The 24,961-nt window shown below is 40.9% G+C and overlaps 2 protein-coding genes across 6 annotated transcripts; one reads left to right on the forward strand and one right to left on the reverse strand.

Moving 5' to 3' along the window:
* Positions 1-5,749: 5,749 nt before the first annotated feature.
* Positions 5,750-15,063, forward strand: si:dkey-106l3.7. 5 transcript variants are annotated; one of them, XM_040158049.1, is made up of 8 exons: positions 6,112-6,176; positions 7,611-7,746; positions 10,558-11,240; positions 13,305-13,457; positions 13,659-13,842; positions 14,002-14,084; positions 14,296-14,393; positions 14,694-15,063. In XM_040158049.1, exons 3-8 carry the CDS (start codon positions 10,596-10,598, stop codon positions 14,779-14,781), a joined length of 1,251 nt encoding a protein of 416 aa, XP_040013983.1. In that variant the 5' UTR covers positions 6,112-6,176; positions 7,611-7,746; positions 10,558-10,595; the 3' UTR covers positions 14,782-15,063. The 5 variants fall into 5 exon arrangements, with proteins under 5 accessions (XP_040013979.1, XP_040013980.1, XP_040013981.1 ...); XM_040158048.1 differs by having other exon boundaries at positions 6,114-6,185; XM_040158045.1 differs by lacking the exon at positions 7,611-7,746 and having other exon boundaries at positions 5,750-6,185.
* A 566-nt stretch (positions 15,064-15,629) lies between these two features.
* rnf208 (ring finger protein 208) lies at positions 15,630-24,747 on the reverse strand. The gene is made up of 2 exons (XM_040158050.1): positions 23,889-24,747; positions 15,630-18,217 (listed from the first exon to the last, which is right to left on the reverse strand). Exon 2 carries the CDS (start codon positions 17,147-17,149, stop codon positions 16,373-16,375), a length of 777 nt encoding a protein of 258 aa, XP_040013984.1. The 5' UTR covers positions 17,150-18,217; positions 23,889-24,747; the 3' UTR covers positions 15,630-16,372.
* Between the last annotated feature and the right edge of the window lie 214 nt (positions 24,748-24,961).

A 24,961-nucleotide genomic window follows, 5' to 3' on the forward strand; every position in this document is an offset into this window, starting at 1 on the left:
GTGTCACTAAACCGACGTGTGCGCCGAAACGTGTTCTGCGAAATAACACATATGATGTGATGAAAATAATAATAATAAATAAACAAACAATAAAAACAAAAACCTGTTCAGCTGATTAGTGTCAAGTGTAATTATACAGAGATCTTTCTAATAACTAGTTTTTCTTCCAAATGTGACGTACATGTGTGTGTTTTTGTTGTTGTTGTTGTATCGTTATTCTTTTCTGTTTATCACCCACTATTTGAACAGTTCGTTTGACCTATTCGAGACCCAGAATCAGTGTTACACAGTTTAATTAAGTTTCGAAGCGAGAGTCCAGAGCCCAGAGTAGCAAAACCTTTAATACACAAACCTTCATGTAATAGATGGAGTCTTAATACTGGGAATGTGACATGTAGTACTGTACAAAGGAAGGGTGACGGGGATTTTAGGCGACAACGTTTTTGCAGTGGGTGCTCCTATGTTTCGTCTGTGTACCACAGTGATGCATTCTAATGACAAAAACACTGAAGTAACTCAAACCAGTTGTTTTTTTGTTTTTGTTTTTTTGCTGTAAGACATATTTACGAGCCGCAAAACTTACATCACTAAATACGGTTGTTTTTTTTTTTACCAGGATGAAACTGATAGTGGAGTCGCCTGACTGCCGTTTTAATTGCACCAGAAATTCAGCGTCAGTCACAATATCCCCGTAAATGCCACATTGTGTTGCCGGGGCAACCAGAGCACGCTTTCATGCCAAGGTGAGTGGTTTCAACATGGCGCCGGAGGTGCTGCAGTAAATACTGCGACCCTTCAGATGTTGCGCCCTGTTTTATCACACTTTGTGACACGGGCATGTTTTATTTTGATAGCAGCTGTTACCAAAACGTATGCCTGTATAGTGTTAAGATGGGGTTTCTTGGATACATTGGAGTTTTTTGATCGAATCAACGACGATTTATCAGATGCATAAAATGAGTGTTAGCCGAGAACCAAAATATTCGGAATCTGTGTTGAGAGGTCTGCCCATGGGACCATGTAGATAAGATGTCAGTAATGGGGCTCGGCAGAGTGGGGTGTTATCTCCGTTCCCGCTTCACTTGTGTGTTGATGACATGCTTGTGCAGTTAGATGACTGTAAAGAAGGTTGCGTTTTTGGTCATTTAATGATCATTTTATTATTGTATATTGCACAGCAGGACTTAAAGCCACTATGCGTGGGATTTGAAAACGTCTCTCTTTGGTGCCATCTGGTGGTAATGTAATATAATAACACTGTGGCTGACAGCAATGCACACCACTTGTTTAAAATTTTAACTATTTTATAAATGACCAACAGACCAAATGTGACTAAATGTGCATATAAGGACACAAAAATCAAGACAGAGTTGGTTTATATTATGTATGAATAAACATGACAACAAACATAACAAGCGATGAATTATGGTTACTATTATATGACCTCTGTTTAACATACATCTAATTATTAAAGAGCCAGGTTTTAGCCTAAATAAAGTATGACACTAGGTTTTATAGATCAGTGTGGCTTTGATTAAGAATGTGATGTGTTCTATGAATTTCAACCATATGATTTATGGTTGGCTGATGAAAGATGAAACCCATTTTTGTGAAAAAAGTTTTGAGTTTTAGCGTTATTTTAACTCTATTACATCCACATTCACAGCAGTTTAAACCATTTCTGTGCTGAATTTCTAAAATGTCTTTATCATTGTCTCACAGGTATTGCCCTGGGCTGGATTCTCGCGATCTATGTCTCTGTGTCCCAACGCGACCAAGTCTTAATCCGTCTTCCAGGAGAAATACTCATGCAGATGCTTCAGACGGTTACTCTTCCTCTCATTATGGAAAGTGTGATAACAGCAGTTGTTGGGTGTGGTCCAGTACTCATGGGTCAGAACATCGAAGTATTGACGAGTGTCATGGCTGGTGTGATCCCATCACAAGACGTATATATTTTGTTGTATAATGTAGTAATATGAGCAACAACAGACCCCAGCTGGTGGAGTCTGACTGGCACTGCCCTATGTATACACTTTTTCATGTGACTTTCATTAAACACTGTCTGTGGCTGATGGGAGGCTCGTAAAGACTCAAAGCTAACAGATTTTACAGTCATTATATTGTATATTTGCCCAGTAGAAATATTACAATGTTTGTGTAGCCCAGGTGGTGGATACTGATTGGTTGCCAGGTTACAGGTATAAAAATGTGTAAATTACCTCTCGGCCAGTCACAACACGAGATTTGATCAAGCTGTGGTGCAAATTGCATCTTTTCAAGGTTTTGAATACAATTTCATGGAAAGAATACCTAATTTGAAATCAACTGTTTATTAACTAAAGCCAAGTTTTAAATTTTGAACAGGCTGTGATTCATATTTTACACGTCGGTTACCAATGGCTGACAATTTGGCAATATGTCTCAAAATGATCCTCAGAGGTCTTGAACAACACCTACTTGGTATTCCTGAGATGTAACTGTGTAGCCCTAACTCTCCATTACATTGAAGTGATGTCACACTCACACATGACTTTACTGATACCTCCAACCTTAGTCTGAAGACCATAGCTTCTGTCTGCTGTTTCTGGTCTAAGTGTTGAAACCTCTTAAAAGATCATATACAGAAGTCTTAAATATTTCCTCTTGCCTGCTGTTTTTGTTTGTTTTGTTTTGTCTGTCCATCAGTCAGAAAGTCAAACATATTTTATTTACTATTATGTATAATCATAAAGCAGCAAATCTTTACATTTTGTGATTAAAAGTGGCAAATGTTGGACATTTTTGCTTCAGGTGGCAGGATATTATTCTCATTGGTTGACAGGAAATCCTTTCATACATTGTTCATTGTTCACGATGTCAGTAAGAGGTAAGTGAACAAGTCAGGGTTAGCCTCCCCATAGCTGAGAGCCGTGATTTTAAAAATGCTTTTTCCTGCTTCACAGTGATGCCAAGTGAGCCACAAGATCTGCTCTGCAGCAAATGGTTGCCCAGAAAACTTCGACCTAGTGGACAGTTCACCAAACAAATATTACTTATATGTAATACTGAAAATCACGTTGTTGTTTTTTTTATTTAAAGGATATCAGTCATTTGTAATTCTGCATCAGTTTTGCTGATTGTCCGTTTTTCTTCTTATGTTTCAGCTTTTACACCATGTGCAGAACTTTGTAATTTTATTTTAATTTTTGTGAAGCACTGCTGAAAAAAATATTTTTAAAATTATTAACAGTAATTGCACTATTATTTCCTTTTCAGTCAAGTATGACATTTTAATCTAGCAGCTTTGTCATGTTGTGTTCATATATGATACAGATGGCACATACACCCAGTTTTTGCCTCTTACATTATGTTTTGTAGGTTTAATATTGGCCCTGATTATCAAGCCCGGGGAAGCTTATGCTGTTGAGAGAGGTGAGAGAGAAGTTGAGGAGTCCTTCTCCACTGTCAGAGCCTTACTGGATCTAATCGGGTAAGAAGAAAGTGTATATTCCACCATAACATCTGTTTTTTCTGCATATTCAAGTTACAATTTCCAGTTCAGCAAGGTTTTTAGGTCAGTCAGTACCATCAAGTAGAGAATCTAAAATCACTTATATTTCTTTAGAGTTGAAAATATTTTTTAAGCAGAAATGGTTGTTGATGTCAGGTTCTGAAGAGTTACACAAATGTTCAGCAAATGTCACATCATATCCTTGATTAGGTTGCATTTCTTGTCATTGGCCAACATTTACAATCTTGCTCATACTGTGACTTTGTTTATTGGTTATAGTAACATGGTCCCAGAAAACGTGATTCAGGCTTCCTTCCAGGTATGTTCTTCATTAAGGCATACTATAGTATATACTGCCCATTTCCTTTCTTTGAACACTGAATATCTTTTCTTTTCATAGCACAAGACTGAGAGGGTGGAGTTTGAAAGTGAAGCAGTTGAGCAAAGCTCTCGCCTGGAAATGGTAAATATTTATCCCTTGTCCCTATGAAGATTATTTTGTGAAGTTTCCATTTTCAGTGATTATACTTGATACACTAAGTTGCTCTCAGACCCTTATTGGTAATGAAATTGTGGTTGGAATGCGACAGAAGTGCGACTGGTCGGCCACTATCATGATGAGCTGCTCTCCATTGACTAAATCAGTTCAGTGTTGCTTTTTGCCATTGCCAGATGAAGTGCAAAAATACTTTGTGGAGGTTATGGCCAGTATATTCTCTTGCAGGATTATGGCATCCTCTGCCAACTGCTATTCCCTTGGAGATAACAGAAGTTAGGTATATTATAATACTGCTAACGCTGCCTATAAAGTCACAATCCAAATATAAATCAAGGGTAGCTCCACCTACTAAAAATCAAAACATAGGGCCGGAGCCCTCTATCACTCTAATAGATTTACTGATCTTTTAGCACAGGGAGTCAACAGCTGTTCTGAATGATACAGCAATAAAAAGCCAATTTATGATCAGTAACCAAACAGAAAATAAGTCATTCTAAAAAAGTACTGAGTGGGCCTTTAAAGCAAGACCATGTAACTTTTTAAGGAAGAAATAACACCTTCCTCTTACAAATGAAAAGTTCAATTCATCAATTCATCAAACTAAGGACTTATGTGGGCTAATGTAAGCAAACTGTAAGTAGATATTGCATTATCACTGGCATTGTGCTTTCTTATACCTAATATCTAGCTAAAGTTTGCTAACATAGCTAGCACCAGCCATCGTAAGCTACTGGTCATACCAGCCCATGTAAGTCTGTAGCAGTAAAACCTCTAAGTATGATGAACTGAGCTGTGGTGTGTTTTACTGCATATGAATTCGACTTAGCATTTATAAGAGGAGTGTAGAGACACTCTTAAAAATGCTGATTAAGGGCACAAAGTGACGTCCATACTGACTTAACTTCTCTGAAACTACTGGCTACCCAGCAGACATCCAGTATTCTGCTGTGGCTTCCAGCAGGTCTCATTGGTTGTTGCTTGACTGACTTTTCCACAAATGCCTGGTTTACAAGCTTCAAGAGTGACAATCGTTGGTGTATTTCCACCAGTTGGTTGGACAGACAATTTGCTTGATGATTGCATTAAGTATTTACTAGACTCTTTTTCATTTGTGTTGCAATATGTTCCACTATTTTAGTGCATTTATATTGTTATATTAAGTTATACTAAGATTTTTTATTACAAATCATTCAGTTTCTGAAATTCAATAAGGTACTCGTGGTCATCAAATGGGTAGATTTTTTTGGCCAAATACTAAGCAATTCTAAAAGCAACAGCTTCTTTCAGTACTGTCTCTGACAAAGTCTCTATCAAGGGCCCAATGCTGCCCCTTTGCCTTTGTTCAAATATGATCTGAGCCAATTCATGGTCCTTTGAATGTAGATGGCTTCTTATCTTATTTTGCATGACTGTCAGGAGACTTTTTCTTTGCCCTGTCCCACATATCTCAATAGAAAAGTCCCTCCCCACCCAATATTCCAGTGGATTCGACTGAGCTGCAGATTTCACAAGCTACAATAAAAAGGGAAAAATGAGAAGTTAGAAAAAGAAACTCGGATAACACTTCAAACTTCACTCCACCACCAAGTACTCACTTAAGCAAAAAGTACATAACTATTATTGGCAAAATTTATTTTTAACGTAGAGTAACAAGTAACTACAGCTGTCTGAGAAATATAGAGGAGTAAGAAGTAAAAATACTTCCCGCTGAATTGCAGTGGAAACACATGCTGACATGCATTCACCCACTTACACGCCTGTTACTATTCACCACTGTTCTCTTTCTTATTCTGCGGCAGGTCAGAGGAATTCACCTGAGCAAACTTCAACTTCTTCTTCTTCGTAAACTCCTGCTGCTGAGTCGCAGTCCATAGGTCTGGCCATCGGTTATTGTAGTCGGAAAAGTGTAGCTGTTAAACTGGGGGCGACAGCTCAGTAAGTTTTAACAGCTAATAACTGATATTGTTAATGTTTAACCAGTCCGGGCTAAAGGTCAGTCAGAAAAAAAAAAACTTCTCTTTGTGAATGAACTGAGAAAACACGTTGCACGGCGGATGTTAAACGTTTACGTTACCTGAAGGTTCCCTGTCCCCTGCCAGGGCCGCCATGGCAACGTTGTCACTTACCGGTATGTCCGTGTCCACAGTTTCTCCCTGGAGATGCTTCTCCCTCTGGCTCAGAGCTGTCAGCAATGTAATTATTGTCATGCCTTTTTTTTTTTTTTTTTTTAATCTTTCTGAGGAAGTTTGGTGGTGTGCTTTGGTGTGTTCGCTTTGTTTTCGTAGTTGTGCGGGTGCAAACTTTGCTAGTTTCCAGTGTTTCAACCATACCCATCCCTTCTATGCCTCCCTACACGAAACTCGTGGGTTAGGGGGTACAGACAAAAACGGGATTTCCCTCTTGCGTTTCCCCGCTTGCCTCGTTGCTGTTTAAGGATGGTAATTCTAACAACTCATATTGTCTGGGAGAAGGCAATTCCTTAAAGACTGAGGTCAGGGGGGAAAAAAAGTCTAGCAAATAAGTTCCCGGTGAACGGCACCGATCAGATGGACAGTGTCTCTGGGCACTTTTAGGTAGGTAGACAGTAAATCGCCGTGCTCGGACACCTCTTTGTAGGGTTAGGGTTAGGGTTTCCTAATGTGCCGGCTGATAACCAACATATGTGTGTCCCCAAGCAACAAGGTGCGACCAAAGGTTCCACTATTAGGGCAGGCACTAATTACACACCCCAGTGGGTGGCAGTAGTGAGTCACTCTAGAGTTTCCCAGCGACCATTTATCACGAAAAGAACAAAAGGGAAGGTCAAGTCAAACCAAAACTTATTTATATAGTTCAATATTATAAATCACAAATGTGTCTAAAGGGGCTTGATAGTCTTTACATTATATGACCCCCTCTGTCCTTAGACCATCGAGTCGGACAGCAACGAGGACCCCCCCCAAACCGGTAACGGCAAAAAATGGAAAATACCTCAAGAAGAGCAGAGGAGGGATCCCTCCTCCAGGCCGGACAGACAGGAAATAGACGTCATGTGTACAGAATAGAACAACATGGTATATTTAGAGTATGGACAATCAGGATGACAACATTATGGATGAAGAACATGATCTGGAAGGACATCAAGCAACTTCCAGTTGCTGCCAACAGACAGGACCTGAGCCGCACAAGCTCCTTTCCACCTTTAAGACCTGGAAAGAGGACAGACTACACAAACACACAAGCACATCATTCACATGTCTAGGAGAAGGAAGCCCAGGATGGCTGATAGTCCAGCACAGGGAGCCTGAGTGAAAAGTTAACACAGGAAGAAAAAAAAAGGAGAGAGAGGGAGGGAGAGAGATAGGCACACAGCCTGGACTTTCACGTGTCCCAGGGAATAAACAAACAGAGAGTTACAGAAATGCAGTGGCTAGCAGAAAGTTTACATTAATCTTGTCAGCAGAACATAATGGACTATAATGTAAGTACTAGGTTTAATGGATTCGCAGAGGCCGAGACCGATCCACGGGCAGGAGAATAGTAAAAGGCACCAGGCCTGAAGTAATCAAAGAATAAATCCCTGAATGAAAGTTAAGGCATAAATATGAGTTTTAAGTTTGGATTTAAATGCCTCAACAGAGTCGGACAGTCTGATGTCGGCAGGGAGGTTGTTCCAGGGGGAAGGGGCACGGTAGGAAAAGGCTCTGCAGCCCGCTGACTTCTCTTTAACTCTGGGGACAGACAGGAGCCCTGCAGGTTTAAGAAAATCAGACAGGTATGAATGGGCCTGCCCATTTAAGACTTTGAATGTCATTACAGGCACCATAAAGCACGAGTGTCCTTCCCCAGAAAAAAAAAAAGAAAATTATGCAATTTTCTGCAATTTGACATATATTCAGAGACTTTGGGGAATTATTTTTAAAACTATGCTAAATCAGTTTTTGTAGCTCAGTAATCTCCAACTTTGAATATACAGTAATTATGGTGTATACTGTATATTTATTTAGAGAGTTTCATGCCAATTTTTGTGCTGTTATGGTTACTGAAAATGACACTTATTGTCACTTAATGTCACTTATTCACTCACTTTTACACTAAATACACACCAAATAGGCTAATTGACTGCCTCTTACACAGTACTATGACAACATATTATTATTATTAGGTGGTTGTTGTGAGAATCATCATCAGTCTGGTATACTTTGCCTGTATTTCTCAAATGCAATTAAATGTGTATAACTAATTGCATTTCATTGTCACATATTTCATCTTCATACATGTACCAAAAAGGGACTGATGCTCTGCTAACCACTTCAGCAACACACCGTTGCGGTGGCCTACATCTCCTCCAGCACTGATGCGCCAGAGTGCTGTGTGCGTTTGTACTTGTTGCAGGGCCGGCTATTGCCATCTTGGTGCGCTACGCGAGACTAGGATTTTGTCACATTTCATGTATCTATGAGTTGTTAACAGCTCCATCAAATAAACTTCTCAAATGTTTTCATATCAGGAAATGTTCAAATTATCCAATATATGCCAAAAATCAAATATCAGAGGGAAATTCCAAAAATTGGAAACAGATTTGTGTATCAGAACTTTGTTTTCTACTTTCCTCTCCCATTAATCATCTCATGATCCTCAGATTTATCTGGGGTCCCTGTATATAAAACTGTATAGAAAGTAGTTCAAACTAGCTCCACCTCCAGCAGCTACAACAGTAACACGCAGCTTACACAATGATGCTTCAGTATTAATCATCTAATGACGTCGATCAGTCAGAGGAACCAAACCAGTACTTTCACTTTAATATTTTAACTAAACTTTGCTGCTAATACATATGTACTTTTACTTAAGTAGGATTTTAATGCAGGACTTTTACTGGATATTACTTTATTGGTACTTTTTCTTAAGTAAAGGATTTGAATACTTGTTGCCATTCAGATTCCATCCATCAACCTGTATCTGAGTCTAGCAGCTATTGTAGTGTCATTATATAGCATTAGTGTCAGTGATACTTAGCTTGCTAGCCGCTATAAAAGAAACATCTACACACAAAAATGGCATTTTAATGTTAACATAAGATGACATACCTCTATATTGGGCTTTCTTTTCCTCGTCCTCCTTTCTCCGTTTTCGTCCTTGCCCACCTGAAGGTTTGGACCTTTTCATTATGAAATAATTTGAGCTAATAATAATTGAAGTGTACCTCGGCTGATCCAATTTAGCATTTGCCGTCAGTTACTTGGGCTGAGGGATGCACAATTGTGCATCAAATGGTTGCCATCATCCTCCATTTTCAGCATGCAGTGTGAACAGTACAAATGCAGTCCAGGGCAAATGAAAAATTGTGAGGAGCAGCAGTGTTTATTCCATCATGTTGTCAACTTGTGACTGACAATTCAGTGTGTAAAGTATGTTTTTTGTTGTAATTTAAAAGGCTGTTTTGGTTGATAATGCTGTTACAGTAACCATGATTAATAACAGTTTGTTAGTGCCACATTCCATTCCATGCAGCGCCCCCCTGACATTCTGCGCCCCGGGCAGCTGTCTATGTCACCTATTTCACGAGCCAGCCCTGACGCTTAGTTATGTGTATGACTGTATGGAAAAGTACAGTATTTTTCCACTCATAATTTATATATAAATAAACAAATAAAAAAAAAGGAAGAATGGTTAAATCCGTTTTAACATTTATTAGGACAACAACGGATGTAAATTTGAGCCGTCTGTGCCCTGAGTCGTTATAATTTACTTTTGTGTTGTGTTTCCAGGACTGTGAGTGAGCCTGTGTGTCTGATCAGATGACCTGTGCTGTCACTGTTCACCTGGTGCATGTAGATCGTATCAACAGACAGGAGTACATTCCTGCATACACATTCCTACAGTCTCAGATGAATCTTGGTTTGTTGAAATGACCAAACAGCGTTCACTGTTACTGCACCGTCTTACAGTTCCCCTATTCACACACATACCATAATACTGTATATCCACTGAGGAATTTTAAAATATTATGTTCCCGTTCTCATATACTCACACTCATGAATAAATGGGTTATGTTAATGCATGTAGGTCATAGCAGTGAGTTTTGTTTCCATGTCGAGTTGTGGATAACATTTGAATGGCAGTTCACAGACTTGTTGTTTTATCTTTGAAATCTCTAGACACTCTGTTTTTACTCCCTTTACAGCACCTCTGTTTCTGAAAAGCACTATATAATGGAAGTTTGTTATGTGTTTTTCCCTTCTGAGCATTGTCTGTAAATACACAGAGTATCCCAGGGTAAATCTGTGTGCCCATGTCATGGCTTGTTCGTGTTATGTCCTGGATTTTTTACAGGTGTGGGGACAAATCAGACGTGCCAAATAGTGCTGCAGATGAGTCACTCTTTTCCCAGTATTTAGTGACAGGAAGGAGCGGGTATCAACACGCAGCTAACCGCTGGGACAGGACAGATGATGGGGAGGGGCGTGACCAAGGAGGAGAGGCGGATCCTAGGGGATGTTTTAAGTGATTCATCACCAGCTCACCTCAGCTAATGACTGCGTGGGTTGTCTAAACTGGTGTCTTGTTCGTGTTCCCGTTGCAGTTCAACAGCTCAGGTGTGAGGGACAGCGACATTTGGAGATGAATCTCTACAGGAGCTTTGGAAACCTTATGGAGGCTTGGGTAACTGAAGGACGACTGTATTCTGACACAGTATCGCTTAGAAACAATAATGAAGACTCTCCTACATCTTCCTCTGACATGGGGACAAACCTGCGCTCAGAATCAGTGGACTCGGGGGTGGAGACAGCCAGCTCTGACACATTGTTTCCTGCTACATCCTGCCTCGTCTCTGCAGATAATGCAGAGATAGATGCATTTATACCAGAAAGAGAAGTTGATGGACTCACTCCAGCCTCTACATCCCAGTCTCCTGTCCTCTCCTCTCCTGTGCCTTCCTCCTCCTCCTCTGCATCCCTGCACCTCTGTCCCAGCAGACCTCAGGAGGGCTCCGCCGCCTTGCACCTAAAAGTGGAGCAAGCACTACAGAGGACTGACTCTAAACATCAAAAGGACAACCCAGAGCCCCTTACAGTGGAGGAGGTGCTCAGGCGACAGCCTCGAGCATCTTCTCTGCACAAATGGCACAAACCGGAGTTAGTGAGAGGTCAAAGGTCAAAGAGTTTTGGTCTAAGGAGGACAGCCAACCCATCGGTGTCTGTCAGGCAGATGTCAGAAAAGTGCAGACAGCCGATGTCTATGAATTGTGACAAGCAGAGATCAGCGGTGAGATACTGTTTATGTCACGAACCACATGTTGCTCAGATCTCTGAGAATTTATTTTTCAGTTTTTGGAAAAGCAGGAGAGATACAAATATTTAGAAACTGTGTCTTAGTCTTGGCACTTAAAAGACAAAAAGTTGCTGTTATTTGTTCTTCCAGTTTCAGAATTACACAAGTTTCACGCTAACATGTATGGTTTTGCACAGCACTGGCTTGTAAATGTTAAAGGGAAGTCTGAAAGAAAGTCCCAGATGTGTAACAAGACCTCTATTTTTTACCGTAGTTAAAGGGTTGCAACACACATTCACAAAGTTGCTCTCCAGTTTAAAGTAGGACAGGTATGTCATTAGTCATAGAGGATTTCTTTCATGCTCGCAACCTGCAATGAGTCCGTCCGTGGTGTGAGGGATCATAAACCAGTCTGCCCAGGTGACTTTACACCAGCAGGCACGAGAGGAATGGTTGGAGCCCTGTGGGGGAAGTTGAGCAGTCTGCGACATGTTGTTCACCAGACAATTTGTCTCGATTTAGAATCTGATTTTTGACCCAAAATTGAAAAGAACATTGGGGACATTTGTCACGAGTGGGTGAGCTCAGTGTGAAACTCGGTTCATGCTGACAGCACACAGAGGTGTTGAAACAACTGGATTAATTTAACCATTTCTATGTAATTAAGTCCTCACTGTTTTGTTAGTCCTTGGGTGTGTGTGCACTGTTTATTTCCATGTATGTGGGCCAGGGTTAAAAGGCTTTGAGGAATGCATCACTGAGAAACCAAGTATATACTGTGGCAACCAAGTACACGTACTTACCCAATTATATATTTTTGTAATTATATTTAATTATACGTATTCACTTCAGCGTATACAAGCATTAATAGTAGATGAGAAACGACAGTCACTCAGACATATCTGGATATTCTGGCTGAACTGATTGAGGTTTTCATTTTTCATTTCAAAGTTCATTGGAAGATTCATGAGAAAGAATAACTAAATAAATTCAAAAAGTAGTACAATGAAACATAACACAATCTTTAATACCAAAATCTACTGTAATCTATGTCCTGAAATTGTAAACAACCGTATAATATCTATTCTCTGTATAATCTTAATATTGATATATCGGTATCTATAATTCTGTTATATTTAATGTTATTCTGTTTAGGGATGAAATTTGTCAGACAACGAAATCAACTGCAGTTTGTTGAATATGTTTGAGTTTTTTTCTGTCTGTTGGTTAAAACAGACAACATGAAGACAGCTCCTCGGACTCGGGGAAATGGTGATGGGTGTTTTTTCACTATTTTTTAACATTTTGTAGACAGAACAATAAATCGAAAAAAAATAATAAACCGATTAATTGACAATGAACAATAATCTTTAGTTACATAAAGCCAGGTTAGCAGCTCTGTGGGGTTGTACTTAGATACAACAGTGCTTTGACCTAAATGCCATAGTCAGCATGCTCACAATGACACTATTAACATGTTGATGTTTAGCGGACATAATGTTTACCATTTTCACCATCTTAGTTTAGCATGTTGGCATGATAACATTTGCTAATTAGCCCCGAGCACAAGGTACAACTCAGGCTGATGGGTTTGCCATTATTTTTGCAGGAATTTGGTCATAAACCAAAGTATTGGACAGATTGAAAATATGACCTGGCGATGGTGCTGTATGAGACATTAAGGAAACACCAAAGTTATTATAAATGTGTTTAACAATGTTTATGGTAATCCATCGAATGGTTTCACTCAAAACCACAATTTACAAACTCACGGTCACTCTATAGGATAGCTAAAGTCATCAGCATTGATTCTCTGAGAGCCATGAAGGTTTTCTCAAAATTTCATGGTAGTCCATCTAATACTGTTGCGATATTATAATTATTCCAACAGGAGGAGGTCATATATATGTAATATTTTTTAAACTGCTGTATATTGCAGAATTTCTCAAACACTATGAAGAGGTGAAGAAAATTGTACAAGTTTGCTAAACTTATATTCATTGTAGTTTTCGTTGTATCTTACGAAGTAGCACTTTTCTTGCTTAATGATCTGTGCAGGAGCTTGGTGAGGAGGAGTCGACAGGACTGAGTCCCGGGCTGAACTACCTGGAGCAGGTGTGCCAAATGTTGGAGGGAATTGCCAGACAACAGATGCACAACCGAGCGTTACGAATGGAGATGGATGCCCTGCGGGAACATCAAGACGCGCAGGTGAGCCAGGTTAACACAATCATGTGTCGCATCTTTGCAAGGCAATTAAGAAGCTGTCACAGTTTTCACACTGAGCTGGGTTTATAAACATGACATGGACTTGTCAAGCTGGTGTCGACAAGCTGTCTTCTTGCCGCCTGAGGGTTCATATGAATCAAACCATGACGACATCGTCCTTCTCATCACTTGACTCTCTTTCAGGCTCCCCACATCTGTCAGAGAGACTCTAAAGCTGCTGGGGAGGACCTCTCTCTTTGTCAAAGGCTTGAAAACATAGAAAATGCAGAACACAATTCTAGTGAACCCCAGCAGCAGAAAGATAACTCTTATAGACATTTTCGGCAGAGATCGGCTTCAGACACAACTATCGCCACTCTGCATTTGAGTGAGTCATCTTCTACCTCTTTCTTTCCATTTTCACCTTACTTTTTTTTTAGTGGTATGTTTTGTATGTTTAAGATATTTATGGAAATGGACCACCAGTCGTAAGAGAAGAAGAGAACATTCTTATGTGTTCATATTATCGTGTGTGTGTTTGGTGCAGGGAAGATGAAATCAGACTGCAGAGGGCAGCATCTGAGTATAAATGACCTGCTGGAGAAGACAGAGGAAGACCATGAAAAGGAGGTATAAAGCATCCTAATACAACACGTAATTTCTTATCTAGGTAAAAAAAATAAAAAAAAAACACAATCAAAATACCAGCTTAAAAGTTTAGGTACTATGTCATTTGTGTTGTGTCATACTGAGTTTTGTAAGAAATTTGTTATTTTTATTTTCCTTTTTCTCACATAGTTCTATTGTTTTCATTCACAAATGTTTCAATATGTCTTTTCAGGATTCTGAAAAGGAGGAGAGTAATAAAAGTAACAAGAATTGGAAAATAAAAATTGGGTCTTTGAGGAGAGTGGGGTCTTCTCTGAGAAATACAGAGGGGTAAGATATTGCATTAATAACAGTAACCTCTGGGGGGGGGGCAGCATTATTAATCCCATATGATGCTCTTAGGAAATGTGTGTGTGCTGTTTCAACATGGCAGCCGGCCACACTGATTCCGTGGTCCACAGCTAATGCACAGTAGATACAGAGGTGCTGGTGGGAGTTCATTTTCAGTCTGTGCATCTGTTCCTCTTGAACATTTTGTCCTTTTTTTTCATGAAATTTAGCTCACACACTGCCCCCGGTTTTCCACGAAGACTTACTTTAGTTATGTCTCATGAATTTTTATCTGTGCAGCCAACAGATGCAGTCATGTGAGAAAAAGTCGACCCAACGACGGTTGAGCCAGCTGTTCAGGAGGAAAACGAAGAATCTGCCTGTATAAATGGACAAAAGTGTCTGTCATGATGTTTAGACATTTTTTGGTTTCATTTCTGCAGAGGAATAAGCTTTTCTTTAAATGTCTGAGCACTATCTTCGCTATCAAACTGACTTCCTATTCAGCCCATCTGATGTAACAGTCTGCCATGATTATTTATTGCCCACTCTATTGTTTCCTCCATTATTTATATTGATAAATGGTGTCATTCTCTGTAAAACTTTGATGTGAAACAAAATACATGTAGAGTTTTTTTCTCTGTCATGTAAAGCCGTACAAAGCCTCAAACTTGTAATTTTTTTCCTGTGAAAGCTGCAGATCAGTAAAGAATACTAGTATGCACTCTACACCACACTATAAATGTCGAAGAAAATAATGTAAATATGATCTCTGGAATTCTTATTAATTTTGCTTGTTTCTGCAACATAAAAAGAACATATACAGTACACCCATCAAATGCTGCAATCGCATATGAAGGAATGACTGCACTGCGGCTGCAGCTGTTAATTGTACTGATTGTTTTTTGATAAAGCCATGAATTGTTTAGTCTATGTAATGTCAAAAAATAGTGGAAAGAGCCCATCGCAGGTTTCTACTGCCAAAGGTGAAGTCTTCTACTTGCTTTATTTCTAAAGATGATACATTTACAATTTCAAAGCAAATGTTTGTTTCTATCAACACTTCCTCAAGTGTTGATAGATTTTCAGCGAAATGGTCTGATCAATTAATTTTTCCAGATTTGGAGTTGATTAAATTGAAAGGTTGTAAAAAAGGATTTTTAGCTGGATTTCTGCATGAATTAGGGGTTTTTGTAATAGGAAAAAAAAACAACCTTTAAATTTAACAAAATACAGTGAAAAGTATCCCCTATTTTGTGCAACATCAGAGTCATTTCAAAATTTTCATCTTGGCTACATTGGTGAATTGTAAATAAAGGGATGATCTCCATGGTATTTGGTACATTTCAAGGAGTTTTTACAAAACCATTTAAACCCCCTTAAACTGAGCAGAAAACCTGTAAGAAAGTACTTCAGTAAAGTGTAATTCATTAATTAATCCATTAGCATCCCCATAAAATCTAACTATATCTATTTTAAGGTAAAAAATTAAGTGATTCAGTTTCATTCTACTGATAAATAAGAAAAGGAACGGCAGTGCTTTGCACCCATAAATGCTCTGTAGCTTGACAGATAACAACTGCAGGCCACACAGAGTTACTTTTTTAATTATTTAATCTTTATTCACCTAGGTTGGGGGGGGGTAGACCTCCCCTGGCATTCCCATGTAAAGAGATGTCAATGACAAACACGTCCAACCAAACGAGAGAGGGTGAATAGGATTCCAGTCCATACATAAAATACATTTATTTACTATTTATTGAATCACCAGCATCCATTAGTCCCACACAGCATCCATCTGTGCTATTAAATATATAGAGTTAACATCTGTGGAGGGATTTGTTTACTGTATGTGTGTGAAAGGGGGAATTGGCAGAGAGGGTAGAGCTTATAGAAGAAGAGAGAGGTTGGGGTGGAGGTGGTGGTGGATGGGGGTGGGGGCGGCATCGTCGGGCCATGCCTGCAGTGTACCCCCTTGTCTACATGATGCCACAGGAGGACAAGGGGTTGGCGATCTGGCAGGTGCAGGCTGACTGGCAGTATTGGCGCACAGTCTGGTAGCAGCTGCGGTCGGCGTCCCCGCCCCACTGCACGGGCCCATTGGGGTCAGAGGGCAAGCGGCTCAGGATGCTGGTGTTGATGGCCAGAGCAGCCAGGCCATAGTCAGTGAACAGCACTGTCTCGCGCCGGCACGTGGGGCAGGAGATGAACTTGTACTTGGGACAGGACTCGTAGAGGATCTGCAGGCACTCCTCACACACCGAGTGCAGGCAGGAGAGGATGCGCGGGCGCTTGCCGGCGAAGTTGTAGGTATGACCGCAGGTGGGGCAGTCCAGGGGCTCGCAGGGCATGACAGGTCCCGAGGAGGAGGAGGACGAAGTGGAGGAAGAGGTGGAGGAGGAGCGCAGCACGTACTGGTTGACTATGACGTCTTCCATCTTGTAGTGGAACTGGTGGTAGCAGATTTCGTTGGCACTGGTTTTGCGCTGCGCCAGGAAGCTCTGCTCCCTGCGCGTCACGGGGGCCGGGGGGGACAGCATCGGCCGGGGAGACCCACCTATGTCCAGGGTCAGGTCACTGCAGGCCTGGTTGACGATGATCTCGCCTTCGCCTCCCCCGTCCCACGCCACTCTAGGGGGCGGGGCATAGCGCGGCTGGGTGACCGGCACGGGGCACTCTCTGGGGAACTTCTCCGACTGGATGATCTTGACGGTGTCCATGGGGATGGTGACGGGCTGACGCCTGAGGCAGGACATTCGCACGTTTTTGGAGGTGGACGAGAGAGGGGCTGTGGCTCTGATCAGCGCTGGACGCCCCTGCCTGCTTCTGCGCAAGGGGAAAAAGACTGGGCTCCTTTCCTGGAGTCAGCCATTGGAAGGGACATGGGGACGGATGGTTGCCTCCATGTTTCCCTCAGAGACTCCCCCCTGGCGTGCGATGCCGTCAGCCTGAGTCTTTATGAGGGGAAGACGGATAGCGGAGCTCAGCCAGAGCACCACGAGCTGCAGGTCTTATTCTGTCACAGTTGATATGTACAGACGATTTAACAGTCCAGCTTACAGTATCTGACCAGTGTTGACTACTTAAAGGTAGTTGTTCGTTGTTTTAAATGACATATGCTGATGTTCCTGTCCTGTATTTGATGCCTATTTACAGAAATGTATATTCTCACACAAGGACAGTTAGTACTTCAGCACAAGGATATGTTCTCACCCAGTGAACACCAATAAATAATCTCGTATGCACACAGATGCTCACATATAAGCACACAGTGCAGGTTGGTGGATTTCTGCATTCACAGGGGGATGGCTGTGTCGAGTACAGGCAGTTCAGAAAGGTCCAAGAGGTATTGTCTTAAACCATATCCTGTGGCCTGCCAAGGGAAACTCAAACTAGCCTTAACATGTGTGTCTTGGTTAAACGCCCACTAAACTTCCTGTTTTTGGCTCCGGGTGTGTTACACTTCCATTCGAATGTGTGAGAAAGAAAGAAAGAATAACCTCTCTCCCCTTGCTCTTGGCGAGGTGACCCTGTTTGACCCTCTCAGTGGGTTGTTGATAAGATGGAGGGAGGAGGAGGTCTTTTTTCGGGTGGTGTCCTGTAATGCTCGAGAAAGCTTGTTAGAGTGACCCCTTCAAACTCCAAGGCTCCTGAATTCCTCAATGGTGGGAGTGAAGGTTTTTTTTTTTTTTTCTTTTTTTGGACTTTCAAACAGTCCTCCCAACTGAGCAGCAGAAGTGATAACAGTCTGAAGGATGCCTCTGTGCTTGTCTCCCCTTTTTCAGTGAGTCAGACTCATAACCTGATTCCTTTGGTACGTCCACCTGTGAAAACAGGAAAAGGGATATATATATATATATTTAAATATAAAATATGTGAATTTCTGCTGTTCAACTGTTTTTTAGTTTTACTGAATTTTAATGACATTTAATATTGACTACAAATGAAAGACAAATGTAGAGAGCTGGGTCAGCTGAGATTTACTGAAGCATTTTTTTTTAAGTATGTTTAAGGTATGTATGTACTGTAGATGTATGCAGGTTTCATTGTGCTCTATACCTGCGAATGAAAGAACACTTGAAAATACGAGAATATTTATTTCATTCCCCTTATAAATGTTATATTTCTGTGTATGATTTTAGAATATTTCACATTGGAATTTTTTTTTTATTGAAAAAAAGAAAGTGTTCAATCAACTATATCTATGACGGTCAGTTTCTTTGTGTTTATCTGATGATGGTGGATGCCAGGATGGCTCACTCGGGTGAAAACAAAGTTTTGTTCCATTTCCTTTCGCATCTTGGCCTAAGCCCAGGTGTATTCATGTTGACACGTGCTCTGGGGCATAGCACTGAGTGTACGTCTTTTATTTGACAATTAAAATTTTTAAAATTGCTGTCAATTTCCTGTCCATTGGTTAATGAAGTAATTGTTTCAGTAATTGTTCTTATTAGATACATCTGTAAAAACATATGCAATCAAATATGTTAATATGACTAATGTTCAGTTTTTGTTGATATTTTCACATCTATCTATCTATCTATATCTATCAATTATATGTTTTAGCACTGAGGTCGTTATTCAGGGTCATGTTCTAAAATTATATTAGGAGGAATTTCTAATATTTTTCCCCCATAATGTATGTAAATAGGAAATACAAAAAATAGAGACACCTCTCAATGAGTGAGCTGTTCTGTGTGTTCTTGTGCACACACACACACACACACACACATATGTGTATATCAAAATGTATGCCATTTTGGTTTTAAGTTAAACTGTGCTGTATACTGCAGATAAAGAGTAAGTAGACTCTAAAAACCTGCCACACCGTCATTTCAGAGCAAGTGATTATGACACATGTTGCGTTCCTTCTCTTGTCATGGTTCCTGCTTCCTGTCAACACTAGTCATCTTGTGAGTTGCGTCAGTTAGACTCTAGCATGAGTGGGAACAGGTTAAGATCTGCATGGAGGGTTTGTGTCATTCTGTGTGTGGGTTTATGAATGGTTTTTTTGCATGGCCAAAACACTTGCTGCCAAACAAATGAAGAGGGATGATGACACATCTTTCATTCTCCGCACAGCTATCAACAGTGATGATTCATTAGAGGGGGAAAAAAAAAAGAAAAAAAAAAACGGAGCAGAGGAGGTGACCTACATGGTGAGGCAGAAAGAGAGAGCGAGAGAAAGAGAGGAGAGGGAGCACATCGCTAGTCCTGGTTTCTATTTATGGTTTGTTTATCTATGCACCTCTCAGTGGTTTCCTGCCCCCAACAAGACTCACACCGAATGAGAGAGATGTATCTAACAGACGGAAGTGGATTAGGCCGTTACTTTCACGTGAGGCAGTGAGCCATACTGGGTGCGCAGGCAGATATTTGTTTCATCCATTTATTCTTTTCTCCATGAATCCTATACCATATTTATACAGTCAAAAACACAGAGCTGTTAGCCAGAATCACTCAATCTCACCTAATGTGTCAGCGCTGCTGTGCTGCTGCACTTCTCCAAGAATAGCCCATGTTTCTTTCTCATTGTTCTTTGTCGTTCAATTGTAAAATATCTTAAAAAATGTAACAGTTAACACTAACCCAGGCTGTAAGATCAGGAAAAGACTTTTTTCCTAGATCACACTATTAAGGTAACTGGATGTTAACCCCAGACGATATCTAGTTTTACATCACCATACAAACACTGTGAGTGATATGGCTAAAATCAATATCCCAATATTAACAAGCATAATTGTTTGATATTTATATGTATTGCAATGGCAAATGTTGCAAAATCAAACAAGAATAATCAAATTGATGATCAGTACATTTAACTGCGTTCCATTGTTATGTATTTTATGTGCTAAAACTCCTCACAAATGTAAAAGAAAACCTTTAGCAGCTCATTTTGTTAGTTTTTAAGTACAAATTTTTAAAAATGATTGATCGGGACATTTCGAAAAACAATACACACAATATGATCATAAAGTAATTATTATGGCTGGATATCAAACTAAAATATGTCTGTGGCACAGTGAATCTAGAACTGTCATATCCCACATGTTGCCATTGAATGCTCGGTAAGGTTCTTTGTCGTGTTTACTAATTCTAGGATCAGTTAATGACTGATTTAAATAATAACCAGTTTTGCCACTTTTAGACTCTGTTCTATTTAGAAAAGGTTTTGCTTGCGTTTAAACACAGAGTTCTGGCTTCTTTCGCTAAATTAAAAAAAAAAATGTTTTGTAGAAAATCATGTTCGTATTCATCAACGTAAGGAATCAAAAATACATCAACTAGTAACTAAACTTATGATGATAATATCGGCATCAACAGATTTTAAATTATGATACTATAGTATACTATATTATATTAACGAGAGATTTATGAATTTTAATTTGATTCAAACTATAAAGAATGATGGTTTGAATTAGAGCTAGACTTATATCCCATTATATCAAAACTAAAAACAAAAAAAATTGTTTTTATTTAATGTTTAAGTTAAAAAAAATGTATGTTCAGCTGATACATGATTATCTAATTTTTCAAACACACAAATACTGATACACTGTAGGTATTGTACTAAAAAAAAAAATCCAATATCATTTGGGCTATTGTTTGAACCTTTAAGCAATTTCAAATAATCAGCTCCAATTCTCTCAGATAGTATAAATCCAGATGCATTTTGTGGATATAAACAGCCCGTGAAAATACTTGTCTGGCAGTGGCAAGGGGTCGAGTTGATAAAGCAACCAGACTGTACGAGGAGCCTTAGAGTCTGGGGAGATGAAGCAGCTAAAATTACCCTCTAATTTGGTGACAGTGCTATGAAAAGGGCTGATAACTGATGCAGGCTGCCTGCTGATGGGCCCATTTTGGCGCAGACTCCTCCTAAACGACAGAGCCCTCTCCAGTTATGTAAGGAGCTCATCTCTGGCCCTGCTACCATATTAACACAGTGTAAACTGCTGCGGCTCTCCCACAGTCTTGACATTGAGTGTGTGTGCACATATCTCTGGATCCTCTCCCTGCAGAGGAATGATCACACTAATGAAATCATGGCAGGCATTTGACCTCGTCATCACAAGCAAGAGAAGGAAGAGGAGAGCTGACCACAGGGATGTCGGGGAGTCTGTCTCGGCAGCACATTCCTCATACCGTTAAACACACAGACACACGCACACATATGTCCTAGAACATTCTCACCCTCAGACATCTCCTCATCGCGTACACGAAACCATCCTTTACATTCACACAAACAAACAGATAACAATCAGATAGGAACTGCTAAAAGGAATATTTTTAAATGTGCACACTATCAGTCATGCTAGCTTTACTGTTGACTGACTGAGCTGACACAAACAAACACCTGACCTGGAGAGAGAGAGAGAGAGAAAAAAAAACACTCACACAGCTCCACATGCCTAGAATAGTCCTATCCTCTCACACTCCCACTGTGTTCCTTCATCTCTTTCACAGACACACACATGCATCAGGTCCTCATGATGGATAGATTCCACCTATGCAGATCGGAGAGCAGGAGAAGGGCACCATGTTCTGAATGAGCCATAAAGACCCTGCACATCAGTCTGTCTCCTTGCCCGTCTTTTCTCTCTCAATGAAAATCTATCTATCTATCTATCTATCTATCTATCTATCTATCTATCTATCTATCTATCTATCTATCTATCTATCTACCTGTATGAGCAGTCTGTTTGCCTGGATGGAACATACGGTCCAGGTCTTTGTGCCCCTACACCACATACCAGCAGTATGTCAGGTATGCCAGCTATGTTGAGATGTGTATCCACATTCATGCCTCGGCTGGTAAAAAGCGTCGCCACATGTCTACTCTGACCTGTTTGGGATATTGTGTTGTATTTTGATTACATAACATATTATGACCGTAGCTTGATCTGAGGACAAATCCCCAGATTTACTGTATGTTTTGCTGGCTGCAGCTCCTCTCTGGGAATCGTGGCTCTTTCAGTGATTCAGTGAATTACTGAGAATAATTTAAATTCAGGTATATTTTACAATTTGTAAAGTATATTAAGTGTGATGTTGTATAAATGCAGATGATTTATACATCTCAGTATCTTGTTAGTTTTTATAGTTGTGTGTTTTAAACAAAATCTATAAAACTTTTATTTTTAAATGTCATGCCTTTCTCAATGGAGTTTTGCATACAATTTTCTGAATAAGGGATTGACTTTCATGCCCATATGACATGCAGTAGGTTGGTGTCAGGCTGATTTAATTAAAAGATTTATATACATCTTGATTTTTTTTTTCCTAGAATTCAGATGCAGATATGATGTTTGGCTCTAAGGGATGATTTATACATTTACAGACAAGCCATCGCGCTGTTATTACATACGGGCTACTGTATAATTGCAGTCTGTTGTATGTACATTTGGCATGGGCAGAAAGTGGTTGTTGAGTATGTGGGGAGGTTTTTAATAATTCTGCCTGCTGTCATTCAAGGCAGACATCGGCCATTTTGCCTCGCAATTCATCACAGCCGAATGCTCTTTGTTCTCATCTATGTAGCTCCCACAGCAACACGGCAGAGCTGCACACAGGCAGAAAAATAAAAGCAATAACCCGCATCGCTCAGCTTGACACAGGCCTCATTGAAGATTTATGAGGGAAATGTTCGGCAAATGCACAGCTCTTCAATAACAACAGTGGCTTGATTGATTATGGCAAGTGATTTCTCGTTAATGGAGGCTGTCTCAGCACAGGGTTAGGGTGGACGCTGTTGTTGATGTTATGTGAGCTGGAGGTGAGATAGAGGTGAAGTGGCCAAAATGTTTGGACAGTGTGAGACGGAGCAGCTTTATTTTGCTGCTTCGCATGTGGGAGGGGTGCGCTCAGGAGCAGCGGTTATGCAATCTTAGCATGGTGTACCCAGCACTCTCACTGCAGCGCAAATGTATGGCCAATGTAGGGATGCCTTAGTGCCGCTGACAACTACAGAACAGGCCGTTCTCGCCCTCTCCCTGTAACCCCAACCCTCCCTCCTCCTGCCCCCAATGTCTGTCTGTGCAGAGGTCTGTCAAATGTCATAACCGTCGGTGACATGACACCCACAAGATACCATCTACACTCAAACTCAAACATCACCACGGTCTATTCATAGATTCTAACCGTTTTTGTGGTCTGTGCGGATAAGAACGTGCGCAGATGTGTGCGGCCATATACGTCTCCATTCATGCATCCATGCGTGTGTGTCTGCGAAATGGACGTCCATGATGCAACAACCATGTAAATCCCCGCTCAACGTAACAAAAGCGTAAAGGGAAAGACTGACACTGTCCATTGTATTCTTCCACAAAGAGAGCTAGAAAGAAGAGAACATTAGAATGAAACCAACATAGAGGAGCCCAACCTCACACATCTGGACCAAACAGATCACGCAGACACAGAATACGAAGATTAACACACAGGAAATTCTCAGTATTTTTGCCACAAAACAGATGCAAAGCCTTTTCTCATCCTCACCTGTCTCCTTACGCACTTGTCTTGTCCCAATCCTTTCTCGCCTCCTCCCTCCTGTTCCAGTTTTTGCCAACGTCGACGGTGTTGATGCTGCTCTGCCAAGATAAACCAAGCCGCTCAGTCTCTTTGTTCAGGGGATGTCTCACAAGAGGGAGGATGCTTTCTTCTGTCCATTTGACTCTAGCAGGATGAACAACAAGCAGCAGTGGAGGGAGGAAAAGATGGAGGAGATGTAAGATGGAGGAAGCTGTTGCAAGGTGGATGCGTCATGTCCCTGGCTGCTCTGGTCGAGCTCTGCATCCCTTGTTCCTCTTCTCCTCTCCTCTCTGGTACCTTTGTCCTTCACTCTCCCACCCTTGCTCCTCCTCTGACGAGCTGTGGCTGAGCGTCTCCCTCTGGTATCTGTTTCTCCATCCCTCTATTTCTCCCTGTCTCTTCCTAAGCCTCTCAAATCGTTCAGTTTATTTTGTGCAGTGACCTGAGTATCTTAGCTGTGCTTTGCTGTTCTCTGCATGCACGTCCCCTTCTCTTCCTTTCTTTCTTTTTGCCCCTCTCTGGCTTCTGGTCCTCAGGTAAACCTCACTTCTCCTCCTTTCCCTCTCCTCTGCTGTAACTTCTCCTCTCGACTCAGCTGCCGTTCATTACTCCTCTTTTGCCTCCTCTGTCTGCTTCAGCCAGTGCGCCTCACAGTCACACATGCGCAGTGTTTTCACACACACATGCACACACCCACGCACACACTCCCCCTCTCTGTGTCTGTGCTTCTGGCTCCCTCCTTATGCATGTGGCTTGTTTTTCCTGCCCACCCCCCCACGCACACACAGACACACACTCCCTCTCTTTCTCTGTCGTCCACTCTCTCTCGCTGCAGCACACACTGCAGTGCCTCTGCAGGCAGGATCACGTTTTCTAGTGCCAGAGAAAATATTTCAGCCAATGAGGAACCTTGACAATGCCCCCCCCCCTCAGCCCCATCTAAACACACATATGCTTACACACATAAACACACTTTTGTAGATAAACATGCACACAGCCCTCTGAGATATGAAAGGTTTGCACAGAGCCATCAATCACAC

Source organism: Xiphias gladius, chromosome 20 (genome assembly GCF_016859285.1).
Source record: "Xiphias gladius isolate SHS-SW01 ecotype Sanya breed wild chromosome 20, ASM1685928v1, whole genome shotgun sequence".
Taxonomy (NCBI): Eukaryota; Metazoa; Chordata; class Actinopteri; order Istiophoriformes; family Xiphiidae; genus Xiphias; species Xiphias gladius.